The 26,174-nt window shown below is 43.3% G+C and overlaps 1 protein-coding gene across 1 annotated transcript; it reads left to right on the top strand.

Moving 5' to 3' along the window:
• Positions 1–2,232: 2,232 nt before the first annotated feature.
• LOC308150419 (proton channel OTOP2-like) lies at positions 2,233–25,463 on the top strand (the record flags this gene model as incomplete). The annotated part of the gene is made up of 6 exons (XM_080523253.1): positions 2,233–2,569; positions 23,431–23,567; positions 23,691–23,749; positions 23,865–23,989; positions 24,283–25,145; positions 25,293–25,463. The coding sequence occupies 6 exons, from the start codon at positions 2,233–2,235 to the stop codon at positions 25,461–25,463; spliced, it is 1,692 nt and encodes a 563-aa protein (XP_080379379.1).
• Positions 25,464–26,174: the final 711 nt, after the last annotated feature.

Below are 26,174 nucleotides of genomic sequence, written 5' to 3'. Positions count from 1 at the left end.
TCTGCCTGACAACCTCCATCTCCCCCAGAATAGACAAGCTGTGTACCACCAACCAGGGCCAGTCATCTCACTGAGGTAGGCATACCTGGCTTCCTGAAGCTAAAAGTTTCATTGTTGAAAAATAATCATAATAGAACATATAAGCCTCATCAAGAACAACAACAACAAAAACAACAATAATAATAATAATAATAATAACCAATCATAATTATGCATGAACGTTTTATCAATCATAAACACATACAGGCTAATAACCCAGTATATAAATAGGTTAATATGGTGAAATAAAAGTTGAATAAAGTAAATATAAAAGTTATTATAGGCTTATATATATATATATATATATATTACATGGGGGTCCCTGTTCTTTTTGTCTCTCATCCAAGGGGTCCTTGGGTTGAAAAAGGTTGAAGACCCCTGCTCTAAGGACCAAAACGGAAATCAAATGAAGAACTACAAATCCCTGATGACAGGGAGATGACGTATGACTGATCTGATGAATCAACCCCTATTTCATTAATTTTCTCTATATAACGACGTCGATCATTGATCGGCAACGACACTATATAATAGTTTGCCTAACTGGCCATCGGATTTGTGCTCCTAATATCTAAAAAGCACTACGGTTTTCTTATTTTATCGGATTAAAGTAGCGAAGACCAGAAATTCCCATTGACCGCCATTCAAACTTCTCCGCTTCTATCACCCAAAAAGGGGCGTGATCATTCTGATGACAGGGAGATGACGCGCAATTGCTCTGATGAATGCAGTATGCTACTCATTGAGTATGCTAGTATGCAGTATGCTAGTATACAATTCCGAACACAGCCAGTGAGTGAGAGTAGAGAAATTCGCACTCTGCATAAACTTTAAGGAAAAACTCCTTAGACAGAGATTTTGAAAAATGTGGTTTTTCTTTATTTTGTCATGCTCTTTACAAAAAGTGCTCAGGTGCAAGGTGCGGGACAAACGTTTCGGTCATACGACCATCATCAGTGTCACCGGGCAACAGACAGACATGCTATTATTATAGGGCCACAAGCCTACACAGGTGTTGATGATCAGGGTCATCAAGATTACACAACGATTGGTTATATAAAAGCAATGACCGGCCAGGTCGCCAGTTGGGACCTGCAACACACTGAAGCACAAGGTAAGCTGCTGCTGCTGAAACATTGTACATTGACACCAATGATAATGTTTTTTTATTTTTTTGTTTTTTTTAAATAGAAACATTTTTCAATTAAACAATGAATTAATCAATAACAATTAAATAGCAATATAGTTTAAAATTGTTATTGCTTCAGGGGAAACACGTGTGCATTTTTATATTATTTAAAATGTTAAAGTTAGCTAGTGTATTGACATTCAATTGAAAGCATTCTATGGCAAATGGAGTATGAGTATGTTGACATTACAAGGAAGGAGTGCATGTCTCCTGACATCATTAGTTTTTTCTTCTTTTTTCATTTGACAGAAGAGTATAGACTACATTTCACAGGGTATAGAATGCCTCTGGAATACAAGGCACGTTGACTCCAGTAAATAAGATCACTACTTGTTGATACGGTTGATTAATTAAATTGAGATGATTGCTTTGTTAGTTTCCATTGAACCAAACCCTAAAATCACATTTGTGGTTGATAAGAAACATGTCTTGTCACTGTAGGATGCCTCTGAGAAGTTTGACAACTGCTTATACATTGGGTTATGAGCTGGTTATTAGATGCTAGGTGTAAATTAAGCTTCAACCAGACAAGGAAGATTTGAGCTTGCCATTAACCTATGGTTTACGAGTGAGCTTGCCTACTGAACACTTGTGGAATCTTGAGTAGTTATAGGCATATGTGTGACTGTTGCTGGTTGCATATGCATTGCTAAGTCATACCTACTTTGATTGTAATCTAAATAAACCTGTTCAAGGTTTAACACCTTCAGTTTAGCTAGCAGACCTATAGTGGCACCCATAGACATTCTGTGAGTTAGATCTCAAAGGTTTTGGTTTTATGGCACAATCTCAAAGTTTCAACTTTATTTGTCATATGTGTATATGTAATATATACAATGTAATGAAATGCTTGAGGCAGAGCAGCTGTATGACATCAATCAACATCAAGAATACAATATCATGAGTATAAATGAGGGATAAATACAATATAATGAGTATAATGATGGATAAATCTCTTGAAACATCATGATTTGACCATAGGCTTTTTCTTTCAACCCAGCAAGATGGCGGTTAAAGATCAGATGCCCCATCAGTCCACCATCGCGTACCTGCCCCACCAGGCCCTCCCTCCCAGTCCAAGCCCAGTAAAGGACAAGGGCCGGAACCGCGGCCGGTTGCTGTCTGGCATCATCACTATCAACATCCTAATCCTGGGCTGTGCTCTGATCAGTGGGAGTGCCTTCAAAGATGTAGCCGTCGGTAGCGTTGACGGGCAGATCTTCCTCATCATCCTCCTCATCTTGACCACCATCTGGATGGTTTACTACACTGTCTACACTTCCAAAGCGAAGCATGCTGTTCTCTATAAGGATGGTCATGCTGGACCTGTGTGGCTCAGGAGTAAGATGCCCTCTTATATATACATGTATTGTTAAGACAGGTTTTGATAGTAATATCTCTTTTGAATTTGAATAGCATTAAGAAATAATGTCTAAAAATTGCCAAATCATTGTTTAGAATAGTACGACCATTCTGATGTTTCTGAATGTTTTTTTCCTTAGGTGGACTAGTGCTGTTTGGCTTTCTCGCTTTGATCATGGATGTCTTCAAGATAGCTAACTATGCAGGCTACATGCACTGTGACTCGGGTGTGAAGATAGCCTTTCCTGCTGTGCAGTTTGTATTCATAGCTGTGCAGGTGAGTACCCAAATGATGACATCTGCTGTAAACACAGTCTCTCAATATAGGACTAAGTGAGGGACGATTGTATTGGCATATGGGATATATGACCATTTCATAATGACTTTGATCTATTTCAGACCTCCTTTCTCTGCCTCCATGCAAAGGACTGTGTGCAGTTACAAAAGACTATAACTTGGTAAGGGTTAACTGAATTTTATTATTATGTAATTCATTGATTGTAAAATTGGTTTGTGGATCTCTTGTCTCCCATTGTTGGTCAATAATTCATTGCATTTCCCTTTTTCAAGCTGTGGCCTGATGTTGATCCTGTGCACCAATCTGATGTTATGGGTGGCAGCAGTCACTGAGGAGTCCCTCCACCAGACACATTTCCCTGGGAATACCAACGCCACACACTCCACAGATGCCACACACTCCACAGATACCACACACTCCACACACTCCTCAGATGCCGCACACTCCACTCACGTCACACACGCCACAAACGCCACACACGCCACACACTCCATACACTCCACACAAGGCATGCACCATGCAAGAGGTAGGCAATCTTCCTCAGAAACTTTCCCTCGTTTTGGTATCCTAAAACAGCATACTGAGAAGGTTTGAAATGTGTAAGAATTGAATTACCTTGCAGAAACAAACTCACCCGCTTCTCTCTCCTATTTCAGCCGCTCATGGAGACAGCAGTTGTCAGTGCAGCCACTCTTCCTGTGCTGTCTTTGAGGAGGCATACTTCTACCTGTACCCCTTCTACATAGAGTACTGCCTGTTCGCCTTTGCCATGGCCTATGTGATGTGGAAGAACGTGGGGAGGCTGGTGGATGAGCACAACCACCACCATCTCCGCTTCTCTGTGAAGGATGTGCTGCTAGGCCCTGCTTTAGGTATGGGCATACTGGTGTCAGGCCTGGCCACCTTTGTCATATACGAGGTAGACGTGGCAAAGCATGACAAAGAACTGAGAGAAATGGCACTCCTGATTCACTATGTGATGAATATAGTGGCTGTGGCCCTCATGTCCCTGGCAACAGTGGCAGGCTGCGCCATCTATAAACTGGACAAAAGGGACCATGTGTCGGACAAGAATCCAACCCGGAACCTGGACGTGGGGCTGCTGGTGGGAACCTCTATAGGACAGCTCACCATCAACTACTTTACCATTGTGGCTGTTGTGGAAACCTGGGCTGAGGACCACCTCCAAGCTCTCAACCTGGTGTGCTCCTTGCTGACCATAGTCCAGCTGTGCCTGCAGAATGCCTTCATCATCGAGGGCCTCCATCGAGAGCCCTTCCATGACACCCCCCCAGCCAGTGTTGTCTCAAACCCACATGTCCACGGGGCCACCCCCTCAGCCAGTGTTGTCTTAAACCCACATGTCCACTGGGCCACCCCCTCAGCCAGTGTTGTCTTAAACCCACATATCCACGGGGCCACCCCTTCAGCCAGTGTTGTCTTAAACCCACATGTCCACGGGGCCACCCCTTCAGCCAGTGTTGTCTTAAACCCACATGTCCACGGGGCCACCCCTTCAGCCAGTGTTGTCTTAAACCCACATGTCCACGGGGCCACCCCTTCAGCCAGTGTTGTCTCAAACCCACATGTCCACGGGGCCACCCCTTCAGCCAGTGTTGTCTCAGACCCACATGTCCACGGGGCCACCCCCTCAGCCAGTGTTGTCTCAAACCCACATGTCCACGGGGCCACCCCTTCAGCCAGTGTTGTCTTAAACCCACATGTCCACGGGGCCACCCCTTCAGCCAGTGTTGTCTCAAACCCACATGTCCACGGGGCCACCCCTTCAGCCAGTGTTGTCTCAGACCCACATGTCCACGGGGCCACCCCTTCAGCCAGTGTTGTCTCAAACCCACATGTCCACGGGGCCACCCCTTCAGCCAGTGTTGTCTCAAACCCACATGTCCACGGGGCCACCCCTTCAGCCAGTGTTGTCTCAAACCCACATGTCCACGGGGCCAACAGAGATATGCAGAGCCTCCCAGGTATGAACACCATGTCCAGCCCAGACCTCACAATACCAATTGGTACGGACAGCATCCATACCCCCCCAGCCAGTGTTTTCTCAAACCCACATGTCCACGGGGCCACCCCCTCAGCCAGTGTTGTCTTAAACCCACATGTCCACGGGGCCACCCCCTCAGCCAGTGTTGTCTTAAACCCACATGTCCACGGGGCCACCCCTTCAGCCAGTGTTGTCTTAAACCCACATGTCCACGGGGCCACCCCCTCAGCCAGTGTTGTCTCAAACCCATATGTCCACGGGGCCAACAGAGATATGCAGAGCCTCCCAGGTATGAACACCATTTCCAGCCCAGACCTCACGATACCAATTGGTATGGACAGCATCCATACCCCCTCTTCTGCCCCTCGTCATAGGATCACCTGGAAGAGAAAGGCCCTAAAGGAGATCTCTGCCTTTCTGCTACTCTGCAACATCATTGTGAGTAACTCCTGTCCTGTCCTCACTTGTGTGTTCACCACTGCTCTTCTCATTTTACACTCTTAACAAGGGAATGATTGTAGCATGCTAAAGCAAAGCAATAGATTATTATATTTCAATAATCATTTAATTCATATCTTTACTCTGATTTCATTGGCAGCTCTGGATCATGCCATCATTTGGTGCCCGCCCCGAGTTCGACAACCCGATCGGGGGAGAATTCTACAAGATCAAGATGTGGGCTGCAGTTGTGAATATAGGACTCCCTTTTGCAATCTTTTACCGCATGCACTCAGTTGCCAGTCTCTTTGAGGTATTCCTGACCTCATAAGCAAAGTGCAGTAACTATTCTGACATTGACAAAATCAGCTTCATACAATCTCTTTGTTTGTTGTTGTGATATGATTTCTTCATACCAGCCCTGGAATGTATACTGTAAGATGATTTTTTACAGTGACTATTATGTATCATGGTGTGGCATCATGGATAGTTGTGTGGTACATTATTTATTTTTTAAATATTGAATTGTATGTGTATTACATTAGCAATAGTTGTGTGACATTATTTATTTTTTAAATATTGAATTGTATGTGTATTACATTATAAGTGGGATGACTTTTGTTATTATTCACTTTCATGACATACTGTGCAGCAATACTTTCTTGAGGTTTGGAACATGATGTGCATTGTCATCGTCCAAAACAATGTTTACCAGTTACAGTACATTGTTCCCACTCTTAACACAACGGTCACAGAATAGCTGAAGGGATTTCTTCCTCTTTCTGGTCTGTCCACTCATGATCTCACTGCCTAACATAACATGCCACACACCTGAGATGATTTATACCCTGTTATATCTGCACCAGACGATAGCTAAACATGTTACATGTACTCAATGTATTTCCCTATGGTAAAACTGTGTGAGCTGTCTACGTGGCACATGCAAATCAGGGAGTACATTGCCATACTGTACCTATCATTGTCATGTTTTTATATCATGTTTTTATACCAGTCATATCAAGATATGAATTAAATTATTATTGAAATATAATAATCTATTGCTTTGCTTTAGCATGCTACAATCATTCCCTTATTAAGAGTGTAAAATGAGAAGAGCAGTGGTGAACACAAGTTACTCACAATGATGTTGCAGAGTAGCAGAAAGATGGAGATCTCCTTTAGGGCCTTTCTCTTCCAGGTGATCTTTTGACGAGGGGCAGAAGAGGGGGTATGGATGCTGTCCATACCAATTGGTATCGTGAGGTCTGGGCTGGACATGGTCTTCATATCTGGGAGGCTCTGCATATCTCTGTTGGCCCCGTGGACATATGGGTTTGAGAAAACACTGGCTGGGGGGGTGTCATGGAAGGGCTCTCGACGGAGGTCCTCGATGATGAAGGCATTCTGCAGGCACAGCTGGACTATGGTCAGCAAGGAGCACACCAGGTTGAGAGCTTGGAGGTGGCCCTTAGCCCCGGTTTCCACAACAGCCACAATGGTAAAGTAGCAGATGGTGAGCTGTCCTATAGAGGTTCCCACCAGCAGCCCCACGTCCAGGCTCCGTGTTGGGTTCTTGTCTGACACATGGTCCCTTTGGTCCAGTTTATAGATGGCGCAGCCATCCACTGTTGCCAGGGACATGAGGGCCACAGCCACTATATTCATCACATAGTGAATCAGGAGTGCCATTTTTCTCATTTCTTTGTCATGCTTCGCCACGTCTACCTCGTATATGACAGGTGGCCGGGCCTGAAGACATCCATGATCAAAGTGCAAATGCCAAACAGCACTAGTATAGGATATAACCTGCACAGCCTTTTTACAAAACCTGACTCATACTTGAACTTGTAATGTTGATTACATTAACAAAACAAATGTTGATCTGGCCCAGAATGTCACCCTATTTCAACTAACATACATTTGACAGAAAAACACTTGAAAAAGACTTGTGTTCTACATGATTTTCAATTGACGTGTCTCATCAGAATTATATATATATTTTTAAATAGGGTGACATTCTGGGACAGATAGTACTAGTCGTGATATGACTTGATCTGGCTGCTCTCAGGGTCTGTCTGTGCTGCTCTCTTTCAAGCTGAACAAATTATCAAAATTCGTTTTTTCAAACAGCTTGTAAATCAGCACAAATTATGTTATTGATATTACACAGTGCTGTACAGTGCTGGTTGGAAAAATCTGCCATTAATGCGGCCAGATCAAGTCATATCACGACTAGTTAGTATCTGGCCCAGAATATCACCCTATTTCAATGAAAGAAATTCTTAGTGAAAGCGTTAGTGAGAAAGTCTTTCAGGCAAAGTGTTTTTCACTAAGAATTTTTCTTGTTGAAATAGGGTGACATTCTGGGCCAGATCTGACTAGTCATGATATGACTTGATCTGGCCGCTTTTGGGGTCCATCCATGCTGCTCTTTTTCAAGCTGAAGAAATGATCAAAATGACACATTTTCAAACAGCTTGTAACAAATTATGTTTCCGATGTTACACAATAAGTGCTGGTTGGAAATGTTTTTATTTTAACCTTGATTACAACCATTTTGTTATTTCAGTGGCAAAGTATTTTTCTGTAAAATGTATTTTTGAAATAGGATGATATTCTGGGCCAGATACTAGCTAGTTGTGATATGACTTAATCTGGCCGTTATTGGGCTGGCCCGAATTCGTCTGTGCTGATCTCTCTCAAGGTGAACAAATTATCAAAATGAGTTTTGTGACACTCGATGGTAAAGTATGGTAAAATATTTTTCTTAGTTGAAATAGGGTGATATTCTGGGTCAGATCGGACTAGTCATGATATGACTTGATCTGGCCACTATCAGGGTCTGTCCGTGCTGCTCTCTTTCAAGCTGAACAAATTATCAAAATGAGTTTTGTTAACACGTTTTCAAACAGCTTGTAAATCAGCGCCAATTATGTTTCTGATGTTACACAATAAGTGCTGGTCGGAAAAATAGTTATTTTAAGATGGATTACAACCATTTAGTTATTTCAGTGGCAACGTCTTTTTCTGTAAAAAAAATATTTTAGTTGAAATAGGGTGATATTCTGCGCCAGATACTAACTAGTTGTGATATTACGTGATCTGGCCGTTATCGGGCTGGTCCGAATTCGTCCAGGTCCGTCGGTGCTTGCTGGGTAGAGTTCTCCATAATCTGTGGGACTACGTTTCTCGCGCATACTCCAAATAAATTAGATAGTCCTATGTATGATTTTACACAGCATTGTCTAATAACAATGACCGATCGGTGCGCATCTCAGGTGACCCTGGATACCGAATGCGCGCTTCGTCTCCTGCGCGACTCTCACCGCGCACCCGTGGCTAAGATGATGTCTTATCATTTGTATTAAATAATGTATTGTAGCGAACGGGAATCTTCTAGTGTAACTCGCCCCATGCGGGAGTCGAACCCCGACCTCCCACATAACCGACGGCCGCGCTAACCATTAGACCAAGAGAGTTAACTCCCTTGGAGGAGCTGTTAACGGGGCCTCATACAGGATCGTTACACTATCCTCACCGTTCGGGAAAGCGTGCCCTCACGCTTCACTATGTCAAGTCCCTCACGTGGACACGCTCTCCGATGGCCTTCCTTCCATCCCACTTCTGACACCAGTGTAGCGAACGGGAATCTTCTAGTGTAACTCGCCCCATGCGGGAGTCGAACCCCGACCTCCCACATAACCGACGGCCGCGCTAACCATTAGACCAAGAGAGTTAACTCCCTTGGAGGAGCTGTTAACGGGGCCTCATACAGGATCGTTACAGTATGTAATCTGCGCGGTTCTTTTTTTCCATTCATGATTTTTATTATTTACTTCACAAACATCCAAAAAGGCAGTTCAATGCGTTTTACAGATGGGTATATTAACTGACCTGCTTCGTAGGCTACTGAGGAGGTGTTACCGTTACTGTAGACAGTAGCCTTGTTATCTACATGGATAAAGACACACCGTGAAATGCCCCAATGTATTCAGAAGCACGCAGATTTTGTTTGATTAATTGCATTTGGTTTTCTTAACCTTACTGTAGCTTTTACAATTCCTCTTATTTGTACTGGTTATTTTTTTTGCTGTTGTGTTTTCAGTTACTATATTATTCACGTTTACATTTACACTCTTCTTACTGTGTTTAGTGAGTTAGGTGACTGTTATAACCATGAAAGAGGAGAGTATACTGCCATGGATTCGGGTTGAGTATAGAAAAATACAGTTGAATAGAGTTGAAATACTTTCGACTCTAGACAGACCTTTAATGTAGACCTATAGCATCACAGAGACGATACAGTGTGTGTGTGTATTGTCTACAGCAAACTAAATACATTTGAGGCAATGAATGAAGTCAGTGAGTGAAGTCAATAATGAAGTCAGCGTCATACTGTAAACATAGCAATGCTTATGTGCAAAGAGGAGAGACATGCCAGCATTATCAAAAGCTGTTGTAGGTACCCCCTCCTCAGCTTTACTTTACTTCTTCACATAACATCAATAGATGACATGTGCTCAGTGTGCTCTCATCTATGAAGAGAACGGGGCGCCAATGGCGAATGTGCCAATTCTGGTGTTCTCTGGGAAATGCCAATCGAGCTGAGTTGATGCCCTTCTACGGCCCTGTCCAGCTCTCCTCGTGTAATGGCCTGTCTCCCGATATCTCTTCCACACTCTTGAGACTGTGAGACACAGCAAACCTTCTTGTGACGGCATGTATGGATGTGCCATCCTGGAGGAGTTGGACAACGGCACTAGCAAAATGCAAAACTAGAGAAAAATCAGTCAGGAAGGATAAGGAGAGAGAAATGGTTTGTGGCCACCACCTGCAAAACCATTGACTTTTTGGGGGTTGTCTTGCTGTTGCCTCTCCTGTCCAACCGTTGTTGCTTTCATTTGCACCAAAGCAGGTGAAATTTATTAACAATCGTTTATGCTTCCTAACTGGACAGATCAATATCCCAGAAGTTTAATTGACTTGGTGTTGTATTGTGATGATTAAGTGTTCCCTTATTTTTTTGAGCAGTGTATCTTTGAATTTCATCCTGAGCAGAGTCTGTGCTAATGAACAATCCAGCTGGCCTGTTAAGATCGGTTTGTTTCAGTTATGATGGACCAGTAAATCTTCTCCTAATATTGTGAAATCCGTGCCGTCCCTGAATGAAGCCGTTTTGGTCCTATACCAGAAACCTCTGTTAGCACCAAAAACAAAAATGCAAAAGACGTTTCAAAACACATTGTTGTACACAAGCACATGTCAAACAATCAAAAACACTCAAAACATGGACGTGTGATTATCCCTCTGTTACTGGTCTTGTGGCCTTTGTGTAGAGAATATGGTTACAAGACTCTTTTGAAAAGGGTTGAGTGTTGGCAAATGAGGGGAACTAAGTGATATATATTGGGCTCTGTGTACATGTGCTTAGTCAAATGTATTGATTGTAAGTCGCTTTGGAATAAGCCATCTGCTAAATGGCAAAAATATAAAAATGTAAATGGACCAATTTATTTTTGGTCTGAATGTGCCGGCCGGTTCCAGATTAGGTTCGGGAATGGGAACCGGCACGGAGCCTTGGAGGTTTGAAAGCCCTAACAGAGAGATCAACCGTCAGGGAGTGCCGGGAAGTGAGGACATGACACAAGTGCCAAATATAACCAAGTGACACACATTAGTCCATAACGAGGAGAGGAACAGGGAGTGTAGTAAAGTCCCAGGGCCACCAAGGGCCGCCAGAGGGAGGCACAAAACAACAGGTCAGTGTGATAGTTAGCTGAATGAATGAATGGACTTTATTGTCATTGCTACAGTATTGATTGATTGATTGAAAACTTTATTAGAAGATTTGCAGAAGTAGGTACATGAAAGTACATATTACATACAAGGTCAACTAACAGGATAAAAACCCAAGAAAGCCACTGGCTTATTTCAATTGGGGTCCTTGATTCTCAATTCATCGTTACATGTAAGACAGACAAAAAAGCTAGTACTATCTACAAGATAATACAGACAAATAACTATTACTATCTACAAGATAAACACACATCCATCATGGGAAGAACAATACAACAAAACATAAGGTATGTACAGCGGGTAGGACAGGTGGGGACATACACCACAGGTGGGGGCGGGGGACAAAACACAAAGTATGTACAGTGGGTAGTTCGGGTCTTTTAATCTGATTTTTGATTTAGAGGGTCCAGTTACGGATTGCAGCCTCCTGTAAATGTTTTTTGAGAGTGGTTTTGAAGGTGGGCAGTGTTTTGCACTCCTTTAAGATTATAGGAAGGGCGTTCCACATTTTTACTGCATAGTTTGCAAACGAGTTTAACCCCTTGTTTGTGGTGCAACGCGGTTGAACGTGGTTCGTGGAGCTTCCTCTGGTGTTGTATGTGTGGACGTTGTTCACTTTTTGGAAGTATGTTGACAGGTACTTGGGTGTCTTTGTGGTGTAGCGTATCTTGAAGACCAGGCCCAGTGCAAGCTGCTGCACTCTGTCAACTACTCGTAGCCAATCAAGGCTCAAAAAATGAGCAGCGGTTAGATGTGTCCTAGGGTTGAGGCCTAGCAGAAGCCTAACCAGTTTATTTTGGGCTGTCTGGAGTCTTGTTTTATGGGCCTTTGTGGTTCTATAGTACCATGATGTTACGGCATAGTCGAAGTGACATTGAATGAGAGCTCCTGATAGGGTCCTCAGTGTGTTTTTACTGACAAGTGAGGATATCCTGTACAAGAATCTAGTTCTATGGTTAACTTTTTTGATTACTTTTGCTGCCATTTTATCTCCGGAAAGATTTGCCTCTAAGATGGAGCCCAGGTATGTAATATCCTCTTTTCTTGTGATATTAATGTTACCCACTTTTATTTTAAAATTTTCAGCCTTTCTGAGTTTAGATGGGGATCCGTATAGGATGGTTTCAGTTTTACCTAGGTGTATTGATAGTTTATTGTCAGCTAGCCAGATGCAGATTCTACTCAGTTCAGTGCTTAGCGCTTTTTCCACCTGCAATATGTCCCTGTCAGAGACCAGCAGAGCCGAGTCATCCGCGAACAGGAACAAATTGCAATCACATGCTGATGGCATGTCATTCACATATATTAGGAACAGTAAAGGTCCCAAAATGCTTCCTTGTGGAACGCCGCAGGTCACTGGGAGGGGGGGGGACAGTGTTCCGTTCACACTAACCACCTGTTCCCTCCCCTCTAAGTAGGATTGCATCCAGCTCACCGATGTTCTATCGAACCCAATTGCTTTCAGTTTATCTAACAATATGTGGTGATCTACTGTGTCGAAGGCCTTCTGGAGGTCCAGCATGACCATGCCGCAGTACTTGCCCGAGTCCACCTCATGGTTGATGTGGTCGTTCAAATAGAGAAGGCATGTGTCAGTGGAATGGGATGTTCTGAATCCTGAACAGGTAGAGCTGCAGTGAGAACAAGACAAACAAGAATGAAGCAGTTACAAACGTTTACTAAAAATGGGGTGAGAAAACCGTCTGAGAAATCTGTACTGTAATATCAGGGACAATTTAAAGCATAATATAGCACTGTAGATTATATTGAAAATAATCTAATACAGTATGTTATAAAGAAGTAACAAATATGTAGCCATTCATAGAGTGCTTTATATCAGAACATACTCTACAATAATGTTATGTAACATTTTACACATCTTTGTCTTATCTCTGGACACCTTATGACAATGTATATTATTACAAATAATTATTATATTATAATAAATGATGGACATTCACCAATCTCCTGCCCTCTCCTCTGTTTGTTGTGATCTCCATATAAAAAAAACAGAAGAATGCTATTGTGTTATGTCCATAACAAATACACCAAGCATCAGACTGGACTGCTGCTACCCCCATTACTGACTTTGTCAATGCCTGTAGCAAAGAGTTCTCATGTGACTAACAATTGCCAATTAATCACTTTGATAATGGGCATCTTTCTCTGACTTGGAGGGAAACCAGGTCATGCAGAAAACCACTGAAGAGGGCTTTTGTGTTCCATTTTACTGCTCCATCATAACTGAAACAAACCGATCTTAACCCTTGTGTGGTGTTCACTTTTTGGACCCTTTCGTACTCTTCGGGTCAAGTTGACCCGGGACATCATTGGGGTTTTGAAAGCACTTTTCCTGACACGGTGCTCCTAGTCCCAATGGTGACCCGTACAAGGGAGTATGCTCAGGGTGCAAGATAGCCCCAAAATAGCCCATAATATTAAAGAGCGCCTCCTGTGGGCACAAACAGGTACTGTACCCATTAATGCACAATAGGTACTGTGTTCACATTCAAAAGTGTATATTTTGTTCTGGTGGACCTAGGGGGCTGCCCTTTGGAGGGGCTGGAGCAGAGGGTGCCTAATTATAACCCTCAAAGTGTCAGACCCCTGGGAATAGGTGGGGCCGAACGGCAGCATGATGAGTAGAGGCGTTTTTACGCACATGATGCTCCTAACTTCCACTAAACAAAATCCACTATAATAAAGACTTGGTTGTCATAAATCATACTTATCTAGGAAAAATGTAAATGAAACAATGTTTTTATTGATGTTTATTATTTTGAACTTATATTCTCAATTGATTTTCAAAGCATTATAATCAAAGCTGTAAAAAATACAGGTGAGGAACAAGAATAATGCTACAAATGCTGAAACACAAAACATGTGGAAGGTACACTGTTTTAGTCACTGAAATAACACTTCAATTACAATTGTGTGTGCATGGGCATGTCTGTCTACACAACACATGAAGTACAGCATTTGACAGTATGTGTACCACAAATGTACTTTTTGCAGTTGCTGCATGTGGTCCCTGTCTTTGTGTCCTTTGAGGGTCCACACACCTCGCAGCGCTTCCTCTTTTTGCCATCGGCTGCAGTCTAGAATAATGAAAAGACTTAGTTCAGGATTTTTTTTTCCACCACGTCTCCTAATACTCTAAATCACTCACACACACACACATGCACACACAGACACACACACACACACACACACACATATTTACATTTACATTGAAAATGTTGGCATTTAGCAGACCCCTTATTTCAAAGCGACTTACATTTACCAAAGCGATCAATACATTTGACTAAGCAAGTGAATCAACACAGACACACACACACACACACAAACAACCGCAACAGGACACTTACCTCAGGCACTGGAGATTGTGGTTGTGTGGGTTGTGCAGGTGGAGCATCTGTAATCATCCTCACTATGGCTAGAGAAGTTGGGGTCCTGGGCATATGTTGTCTCCTTTGGATATGCGGTGTCACCAGTGCCATACCTAGCTCCTCAATGAAAAGACGTCGTCTTTGGAGCTTCCTTTGGTTCCAGTCTGGGTTGACTGCCATCCAGATTGAAAATGCATTGTAGGCTGAAACATCCAGGATGTTGAAGAAGATCACGAGAGGCCACCGTAGAGTTCTTCTTTGGCAGCTGTAGCATGCCAGCAGCTTGTCCAGGTTGTCTACTCCACCTTTGGTGGCGTTGTAGTCAAGTATGACCTCTGGCTTACGGTCCTCCCGGCCACTGATTCTTCCATCCCTATGTAGAGTGCTCATGAGCATCACATTCTTGCCCTTTTTTGGTATGTAAGACACCAGGGTAGTGTTGGCTGTAAACACAAAGTTGGAGGAATGGACTGGCCTGTTCTTCACATTTAGAAACTGGGGTGGGAGCTCTGTCTTGTTTTTTCGGACTGTTCCAACCATTGTCACCTTTCGTTTGAGAAGTTCCTGTCCCAGGCTGTAGGATGTAAAGAAATTATCACAGGTGATGTTATGGCCACTGAGGCCCTGTGACATATCCAACACCACCCGTGTCCCCTGGTTTCTCTCAGGGGCTCCTCCCTCTGGCTTCCCTGTATAAATTTGCATGTTCCATGCATACGATGAAACGGCATCACAGGCAACCCAGATTTTTATTCCGTACCTTGCTGGTTTGGAGGGCATATACTGCCTGAAGGGGCAACGACCTCTAAACCCCACAAGCCGTTCATCCACAGTTAGATTGGGCCCAGGGTTGTAAAGAAGTGGAAGCCGGTCCACCCACTTGTCCCACACCGTGCGGATTGCAGCCAACTTGTCCCTACGCCGTCTAACAGGTCTTGATTCCCGGTCATCAAACCTGATGACCCTCGAGTAGATATGGAAGCTCTTCAGAGACATTGTGGCTCTAAAAATTGCTCTCCCTGTCTCCACATCCCACAGACTTTCAGTCGACTCCCCTCTTGACCTATAGACACCTGCTAGGATGAGGATCCCAAAATAGGCCTGTAAGTGTGTGTTGTCCATTTCTTTCCACTCCTCCCCGAAAACACGTCTCCCCTCAAGGTTGGTCATATCAAGAATTATTTTCTGAATTGAATCAGTAATCAGCAGCTCAAAGGATGACTTGATATCGTCAACATGAGTCACTGCCAATCGTGTGGGCCCTGGTACCATCCTTATAATGTTAGCAGCTGAGCGGGGGGGCTCTCTCATTGGGGATGAAGACCATTCAATTTGGCCATTCTTGGACAAATATGTGTGGGCTCCTGCAGTGGCTGGCTGTGGGACTCCTGCAGTGGCTGGCTGTGGGGCTCCTGCAGTGGCTGGCTGTGGGGCTCCTGCAGTGGCTGGCTGCGGGGCTCTTCCAGTGGCTGGCTGTGGGGCTCTTCCAGTGGCTGGCTGTGGGGCTCTTCCAGTGGCTGGCAGTGGGGCTCTTCCAGTGGCTGGCTGTGGGGCTCTTCCAGTGGCTGGCTGTGGGGCTCTTCCAGTGGCTGGCTGCGGGGCTCTTCCAGTGGCTGGCTGCGGGGCTCTTCCAGTGGCTGGCTGTGGGGCTCCTGCAGTGGCTGGCTGTGGGGCTCCTGCAGTGGCTGGCTGTGGGGCTCCTGCAGTGGCTGGCTGTGGGGCTCTTCCAGTGGCTGGCTGTGGGGCTCTTCCAGTGGCTGGCTGTGGGGATCCTTCTGCTGCATGCTCAGAGTGAAACTCATCTCCAAATTCACTTTCAGAATCAGAATACTCTGAATTAATTTCTACATTATCCTCATCTGAAACATCCTCCCCCCCTTCAACTTCACTATGTTGCTCACTCTCTTCAAATAGTATCTCCACGGCCCTCTGAACACTGAATCCTTTCTTCATGTTGCTGGTGGAGGATTGTAGTTGAAATGACCTATACACTGGGATGGAGAGCTATTTCTCTCTTTTATCCCTCCCATGATGTGCAGGTGCAGTACAATGTTATTATACATTTTTTTTACAACATTGCAATTCAAAGGGTAAAAAGTGCGAGAGCAGACAGCTTCTCGGCGCGGGAAAGCCAGAGCAGACGGCTTCTTGTGCAGGTGTGAGGAGTCCAGTACAATATTATTCTTTATTATTATTATACAATGTTGCATTTCAAAGGGTAAAGAGTGCGAGAGCAGACGGCTTCTCGGCACGGAAAAGACAGAGCAGAGGTGTGTGAGTGAGTGAGTGAGTGAGTGAGTGTCAGTGTGAGTGTGTGTATGTTTCTGTGTCTCTGTGTATCCGGGTCAAAATGACCCGAACACCTTATGAAGGACATAAATGTGTTGGGGTATTGTAGGATGTGTAAAAAAAAAAAAGATTTTTGTTTTTTGTTTTTCATATAAAATGAGCCAAGGCCATGGAGTTTCAGATTGATAAAATGTATTCTTGTACCATTTCTCTTTAAGTAAAAATTGAAAACGGGTCAGGTTGACCCGAACACCACACAAGGGTTAACAGCACAGCTGGATTGGTCATTAGCACAGAGTCTGCTCAGGATGAAATTCAAAGATACACTGCTCAAAAATTAGGGAACACTTAATCATCACAGTATAACACCAAGTCAATTAAACTTGTGGCATATTGATCTGTCCAGTTGGAAGCGTAAATTATTCAATCAATTTCACCTGCTTTGCTGCAAATGAAAGTGACAACAGGTGGACAGGAGAGGCAACAGCAAGACAACCCCCAAAAAGTAAACGGTCTCCTTATCCTTCCTGATGGATTTTTCTCTAGTTTAGCATTTTGCTAGTGCTGCTGTCACTACTGGTAGCATGAGGCGGTACCTGCGGCCCATTCAGGTTGCACAGGTAGTCCAGCTCCTCCAGAACGGCACATCCATACGTGCCGTCGCAAGAAGGTTTGCTGTGTCTCCCACCACAGACTCAAGAACGTGGAGGAGATACCGGGAGACGGGCCATTACACAAGGAGAGCTGGACAGGGCCGTAGAAGGGCAACAACCCAGCAGCAGGACCGGCACCTGCTCCTTTGTGCGAGGAAAAACACTGAGCACTGCCAGAGCCCTACAAAATTACCTCCAGCGGGCTACACGTGTGCATGTTTCTGAGTAAACTGCCATAAACAGACTCTATGAAGGTGGCATGAGGGCCCAGCACTGTGCAGCTCTATTGGCATTTCCAAGAGAACACCAGAATTAGCACATTCGCCATTGGCGCCCCGTTCTCTTCACAGATGAGAGCAGGTTCACACTGAGCACGACAGACGTGAAAGAGTCTGGAGACGCCGTGGCGAACGTTATGCTGCCTGCAACATCATCCAGCGTGACCGGTTTGGCAGTGGGTCAGTGATGGTCCGCGTCCGCGATGTGAGAATTCGCGGAATTTAGTGTTCCCTTAATTTCTTTGAGCAGTGTATTGACATCTACTTTATTTGTCTTAGAGAATGAAACTTACATATCACTGAAAAAGTATTGTGGGTGGTCAGAGCCTTCTTACTAGAATATAGAAAGGCTTGGTCATAGTAAACAGATTGGTGTAGCCTAATGTGTTAAAACGTTTTTGTTTTTGTTAGGACCCTAGCAGAGTTTTGGATGAACTGCAATTTACGAACAGCCCCTTTAGAGGTCTGTTAGTAGACCGTTACAAGTCAAGTCTACTCGAAACAAATGCATGGATGAGTTTTTCAAGGTCTTGTTTGGACATGAAACCTCTCATTCTTGTTATGTTTCTCAGGTGATAGTAGGCTCATTTACTAATCAAGTTTATGTGGCTGTTGAAGTTTAGATTGGAGTCTATATCGATTTACACCAAGATTTCTTGCCTGTTTTTTAGTTTGAAGAGAGAGAGAATCAAGTTTTGCATTGACTTTCGATCTTTTGTCAGGTGCACTGAATACAATTATCTCAGTTTCGTCCTTCTTTAGTTGGAGGAAGTTTTGTGTCATCCAGGCGTTCATTTGTTCAATGCAATTACAAAGATGCACAGGTGGATGGTTTAAGACGTGACATGATTTTATCTAGAATCTTGTAGTCGATGGTGTTAAATTGTGACATGGTTGTTATGTCGGCCCTATTTGGGAGACATGGAGACATGTTTTTCATGCCTGACACAGAAGAGCTAATGTCTTCTTGTCTAATGGTTCCTTTAAAAAAGGATGCAAGCTCATTGCATTTACTAGTCGCGTGAAATTCCTGAGCAATGGGTGTTGGATGAAAAAATATTGTCTGGCGCTTCTTATTTCTAAGTTATAGTTTTGAAGATTCTCTTTATAGATCATAGTGGACGTGAAGGTTTGTTCTTCGCTCTGCTTTACGACATTCTCTTTTTTGGGGCCTTAGGTATGGGGCAGATGCATGTCTGTTAGCATGAGGTCTTCACCTTCGTGCAAAGCTGAGGAGGGAGTACCTACAACAGCTTTTATAATGATGCCTGTACGTCCCTCCTCTTTGCACACAAGCATTGCTATGTTTACAGTATGACACTGACTTTATTACCGTGATATTACAAAACAACAGGTTAAGGCTATGCTCTCTCGATCATATGAAACCTATACTTATGTGGTCAAACAATAAACAATAACATCAGTGGACCCACATAATAAATTAACACAATATTATATAGCTAAATATTAAATAGCTGAATATACAACAGTATACTTCATATACTGCTGTATCCTGTAGTTCAGTTTATAGAACAATAAGTCCTACTACATTTCCATTAACAAGGGTATATCAGTATAAACACGTGTATCGTCACTGTGACGCTAGGTCTACATTAAAGGTCTGTCTAGAGTCGAAAGGTATTTCAACTCTGTATTTTTCTTTACTCAACCCGTATCCACGGCAGTCTGCTCTCCGCTCTCCGTTACTGTATATACACAATAGCCTTGTTTATCTATCTACATGGGTAAAGACGCACCATGAAATGCCGTAGGCTATATGTATTCAGAAGCACGCAGATTTTGTTTGATTGTATTTCTTATTTTATTTTTCTTAACGTTACTGTAGCTCTTACAATTCCTCTTATTTGTACCAGCTGGTTATTTTTACCTGCTGTTGTGTTTTCAGTTATTATCTGTTTACATTTATAGGCACTGTGTTTTTTGTTTTGAACACCCATCTGTAAAACGCATTGAACTGCCTTTTTGGATGTTTGAGAAGGAAATAATACAAATTATGAATGGAAAAAAAGAACCGCGCAGATTACATACATTATTTAATAAAAATGATAAGGCATCATCTTAGCCACGGGTGCGCGGTGAGAGTCGCGCGACAGACGCAGCGCGCATTCGGTATCCAGGGTCACCTGAGACGCGCACCGATCGGTCATTGTTATTAGACAATTTTGTGTAAAATCCTAGACTACATAGGACTGTCTAATTGATTTGGAGTATGCGTGAGAAACCTAGTCCCACCGATTATGGAGAACTCTATGCACTTCTTTTTTATTTATTTAACATATTGCCGAATTTCAAGTTCGACTCCCTTAGGCTAATAGACTAGCCATATATTGGGAAAATACTATATTACTATAAACTGCAATCGTTCAGTACGAGAGATAGCAACTCTTCTTATCAAGAGCAATTTCATTTGAGCATAATAAGAGTGTGACTCTCTCACGAGGTGCCAATTGATGTAATTTAGCCAAATATTAACGGGACCTCATGCCAGTATCTGTCATCATGTTGATATATATAAACGTATTATATATAATAATGTTTTAGTTCTGATAATAATTCCTGAGAGAGCAACACTCACTTTGAGTTATATCATGTGCTTCTTAACCCTTGTATGGTCCTTGGGTTTGTGGGACCCATTTTCATTGTTTACTAAAATAAAAATGATACAATTAATAATTTTTTCAACCTGAGACTCAATTTCCTGTGAAGAACATGTAAACAAACTCATTTTCATTGAGTACCCACTGTGCACACCCCCAACACATTTACATTACTTACAGGGTCCTCGGATCCACTGGACCTCTGGACCACTGCCCTGCACCCCCTGGTGAAGACCACGTGTCTCTACCTCACCCAGGGGCCGAGTTCGTGGCGTGGATAGTGGCATTGTGGTGAGACTCCGCCCCCTTGGGTCAGCGCCTGTCATGGGTAGGTCAGTGACCTCTGGGCCACGCTCCGGTGAAGACCACATCTCTCTACGTAACCCAGGGGCCGAGTTGTGGCGTTCGGGGGTTTGTGGCGTGGATAGTAGCGTGGTGGCGAGACTCCGCCCCCTCGGGTCAGAGCCGGTCGGCGTCAGGTCAGTGACCTCCCGTCCACCCCCATAATCATTTTTACATCAATTGTTATGGCTGTATTGCTTTAAAAACCCAATAATGTTATGGGTCCACCAAACCCGCGAAGACCACGAGAGTAAGAAAAATATTAAGACCCTACAAGTGTCCTCTTTGACAGACATCAGATTTGTTTGGAATTGATCATTGTGCATAGATATTTACATAGCTATAGGTGTGCTTTTGGATGGATATAAAAGCAATGATGGTCCAGTGTAACAGGGATAATATTGGCTATTCCTCTTGCCTGTTAAATGATTGCTGATTGGTTGGCGTATCTTGCGACTTGGGACCACGTGTGACGTAAAACTGGCTCAGGCTGTGGGAACACACCAACGTGAATGCACGTGTATGGCTGCGATGTGTTACGTGACCTGCATGTTATCTTGACCAACAGATTGATACAATAAACACTGACTTACTGGGAAACCGCTGTATGAGAAGTAATTACATAACACAAGGAGTTATACCAGGTCGCCACTCAGGACCTGCAACACACCTGAAGCACAAGGTAAGCTGCGGCTGAGACATTGTATATTGACACCAATGATCAATGTTATTTTTTAAGACGTTTTAAGAGAAAACAAATTGTTTGTGCTGTTATAATGGTTAATGTAATGTTAAAGTAATGTTTCAAATTATGTGACAAGACAGAATAATAGCAAGTCTGATCAGATTTTGCCTTATGTGTGAGCTATTTTCAGGCTTCCTTGATAGGTTTAATGAACCTGATTCAACAAGAGCCAGCTCTACTGCATATTTTTATTTTACAAAAGATTAACATGTAAAAAATATATTGGCACAATGTGTTGAGAGCATTTATCAATTAAATAGCAATACAGTTTATAGCATTGCAAACATGACTTGCAATTATTGTTAAGTTTACCAAGGGAAAAAAGGATTATGTGCATTTTTATATTATTTCAAATGTCAAAGTTAGCTAGTGTATTGAAATTCAATTGAAAACATTCTATGCCAAATAGAGTATGGTTATATTGACATTACAAGGAAGGAGTGCCTATTGTAGTACCCACTATGTAGGACCGGGTATAACAAGCACAACCAAGGTAGGAACAGACACCGACAACTGGGAGCAGTTCAGCCGTATCTATAACCAAGGTAGAAACAGACACCGACAACTGGGAGCAGTTCAGCCGTATCGACATATTTAATCAAAAGAACCTCTCAACACGAGACTTAAAGTTCAATTTAGTTCTTTTAGTCCTCTCAATAATGCTTCCACTGAAGGTAACCCCGTTACTCATGCAGTCTGGAGAAGGCACCCTTCAAACCTGAGACAGCTGGAGCAGTTTGCTCAGGAGGTGTGGGCCAAACTACCTGTTGACAGGTGCAGAAGTCTCATTGAGAGCTACAGTAATCACTTGATTGCAGTGATTGCCTCTAAAGTTTGTGCAACAAAATATTATGTGACGGGTCCCATAATTTTTGTCCATGCCATTTCCATTTGTTTTATTATTTAAAATATTCTGTTGAATCAAAAATCTATGATTTCTATTAAATATGGAATAAGCAATGATGGAGGCCAATTACTTTAAGTTATTTCAGAGAAAATTGTGGTTTCTTATTTTTTCGTCATAGGGTACCAATACATTTGTCCACGTCTGTAAATGGGACTTACCGTAAATAACCTCTCAAAGCACTTTGTAATGACTGATGTGAGAGTCACAGGGCGGTAGTTGTTGAGACGAATGATGGTGGCCGCCTTGAAGCAGGTGGGAATTATAGACTGGGAAATGGACATATGTCGGTGAAAACATCTGCCAGTTGGTCAGATTTTTTTTTTTACTCAATTTATGTTTTGTTCTTATTTGAGACATTGTAAACAAAGCCCCTTTTGCCATTTTTGATCCCCTTTTTAACCCAGTGACCTCACTGAGGGCTGGGTCACTGACGGCTGGGTGACTGAGGGTCACATAGCTTGATATAAATTGACAGCATCTTACATTATTGCGGGATAAATCTCTTGAAACATCATGATTTGACCATAGGCTTTTTTTTTTTCAACCCAGAAAGATGACGGTTAAAAATAAGAAGTGCGTTGAGGAGCCCTATCAGCCCAGCATCGAGTACCTGCCCCATCAGGACCCCGTTCCCAGTCCAAGCCCAGTGAAGGAAAAGAGCCAGAACCGCGGCTGGTTGCTGTCTGCCATAATCGCTGTCAACATCCTAATCCTGGGCTGTGCTCTGGTCAGTGGGAGTGCCTTCAATGATGTAGCCATCGCTAGCATCGACGGGCTGATCTTCCTCATAGTCTTCCTCATCTTGACCACCATCTGGATGGTTTACTACAGTCTTTTCACTTTCAAAGCGAATCATGCTGTTCTCTATAAGGATGGTCATGCTGGACCTGTGTGGCTCAGGAGTAAGATGCCCTCTTATACATACATGTATTGTTAAGACAGGTTTTTGATAGTAATCTCTCTTTTGAATTTGAATAAGCATTAGAAGAAATAATGTCTAAAAATAGTCTATTGCCAATTCATTGTTTTGAATAGTACGACCATTCTGAGGTTTCTGAATGTTTCATGTTTTTTTTCTTTAGGTGGACTAGTGCTGTTCGGCATTTGCAGTTTGATCATGGATGTCTTCAAGATAGCTAACTATGCAGGCTACATGCACTGTGAATCCGCTGTGAAGATGGCCTTTCCTGTTGTGCAGTTTGTATTCATAGCTGTGCAGGTGAGTACCCAAATGATGACTATGCTATAAACACAGGCTCTCACAATAGGACTGTAAGTGAGGGATGATTGTATTGGCGTTTGGGATATATGACCATTTCATAATGACTTTGATCTTTTTCAGACTGCCTTTCTCTGGCTCCATGCAAAGGACTGTGTGCAGTTACAAAAGACTATAACTTGGTAAGGGTTAACTGATTATTATTTTTTTCATGTAATTTATTGATTGGAAACTTTGTTTGTGGATATCTTGTCTCCCATTGCTGCTCAGTAACTCATTGCATTTCCCTTTTTCAAGCTGTGGCTTGATGTTGATCCTGTGCACCAATCTGATGTTATGGGTGGCAACTATCACTGAGGAGTCCCTCCACCAGACACATTTCTACGAGGATACCAACGCCACACACTCCACAGACTCCACACACTCCACACACTCCACAGACTCCACACACTCCACACACTCCACAAACTCCATACACACCACACACACCACACCCTCCACACCCTCCACACACTCCATACACTCCACACAAGGCATGCACCATGCAAGAGGTAGGCAATCTTCCTCAGAAACTTTCCCTAGTTTTGGTATCCTAAAACAACATTCTTAGAAGGTTTGAAATGTGTAAGAAAAATGTGTAAGAATTGCAGGAACAAAATACAGCTCACACGCAAAATACAACTCACAGGCAACTTCTCTCTCTCTCTTATTTCAGCCGCTCATGGAGACAGCAGTTGTCAGTGCAGCCACTCTTCCTGTGCTGTCTTTGAGGAGGGATACTACTACCTGTACCCCATCTACACAGAGTACTGCCTGTTCGCCTCTGCCATGGCCTATGTGATGTGGAAGAACGTGGGGAGGCTGGTGGATGAGGACAACCACCACCACCATCTCCGCTTCTCTGTGAAGGATGTGCTGCTAGGCCCTGCTGTAGGTATGATCATACTGGTGGCAGGCCTGGCCACCTTTGTCATATACGAGATAGACGTGGCGAAGCATGACAAAGAAATGAGAGAAATGGCACTCCTGATTCACTATGTGATGAATATAGTGGCTGTGGTCCTCATGTCCCTGGCAACAGTGGCGGGCTGCGCCATCTATAAGATGGACCAAAGGGACCATAAGTCGGACAAGAACCCAACCCGGAGCCTGGACGTGGGGCTGCTGGTGGGAGCCTCTTTGGGAAAGATCACCATCTGCTACTTTACCATTGTGGCTGTTGTGGCAACCGGGGCTAAGGGCCACCTCCAAGCTCTCAACCTGGTGTGCTCCTTGCTGACCATAGTCCAGCTGTGCCTGCAGAATGCCTTCATCATCGAGGGCCTCCGTCGAGAGCACTTCCATGACAACGACCAAGACAATGTGTTCTTGAACCCATATACCACATATTATGTCCACGGGGCCAACAGTGATATGCAGAGCCTCCCAGATATGAAGACCATGTCCAGCCCAGACCTCACGATACCAATGGGTACAGACAGCATCTCTACCCCCTGTTCTGCCCCTTGTCATAGGATCAACTGGAAGAGAAAGGCCCTAAAGGAGATCTCCGTCTTTCTGCTACTGTGCAACATCATTGTGAGTAACTCCTGTCCTATCCTCACTTGTGTGTTCACCACTGCTCTTCTCATTTTACACTCTTAACCAGGGAATGATTGTAGCATGCTGAAACAAAGAAAGGAAGACATTATTGAATTTATATCTTTACTCTGTTTTCATTGGCAGCTCTGGATCATGCCAGCATTTGGTGCCCGCCCCCAGTTCGACAACCCGATCGGGGGAGAATTCTACAAGATCACCATGTGGGCTGCAGTTGTGAATATAGGACTCCCTTTCGCAATCTTTTACCGCATGCACTCAGTTGCCAGTCTCTGTGAGGTATTCCTGACCTCATAAAAACGTCATAAAATCTGGAAAACAAGCAAAGTGCAATAACTATTCTGACATAGTATTCAAGAAATCAGTTTGAACTTTATACAATCGTTTTGCTTTGTAGTAGTGATATGATCTTTTTTCATACAAGCCCTGGAACTTTTACTGTAAGATGATTTATACAGTGACTTTAATGTACAATGGTGTGGCATCATGGATAGTTGTGTGGTATTTAAGGCATTCTATTTTTTAAATATTGAATTGTATGTGTATTACATTATAAATGGGATGGCTTATGTTATAAATCACTTTCATGACATACTGTACAGCAATCATTTCTTGAGGTTTGGAACATGATGTGCAATACATCATCGTCCAAAACAATGTTTAACCAGTTACAGTATGTTGTTCCCACTCTAATCACAACAGTCACAGAATAGCTGGAGGGATTTATTTCACCAGATGATAGCTAAACATGTACTCTATAATGTATTTCTCTATGGTAAAACTGTGTGAGTTGTCTACATGGCACATGCAAATGCCTCATGTCATTGCTTTCACGGCAAAGTACCGCTCCGGTTCACATTTGCGAACCAAGTCTGGAACCGGCCGGCGCCTTCAATTGGTTCGGAGACTGAAAAGTTGGTTTGCAGCTGGAACCAGAAAATAGTGGTTCTCAAGCGGGAACCAAAACGTAGAAAAAGTAATGTCGTCAGTGGATGTCATATTCTAGGC

Source organism: Nansenia antarctica (assembly GCF_963989245.1).
Source record: "Nansenia antarctica genome assembly, chromosome: 2".
Classification (NCBI taxonomy): domain Eukaryota; kingdom Metazoa; phylum Chordata; class Actinopteri; order Argentiniformes; family Microstomatidae; genus Nansenia; species Nansenia antarctica.
This window is presented reverse-complemented; position numbering and strand designations above follow the sequence as displayed.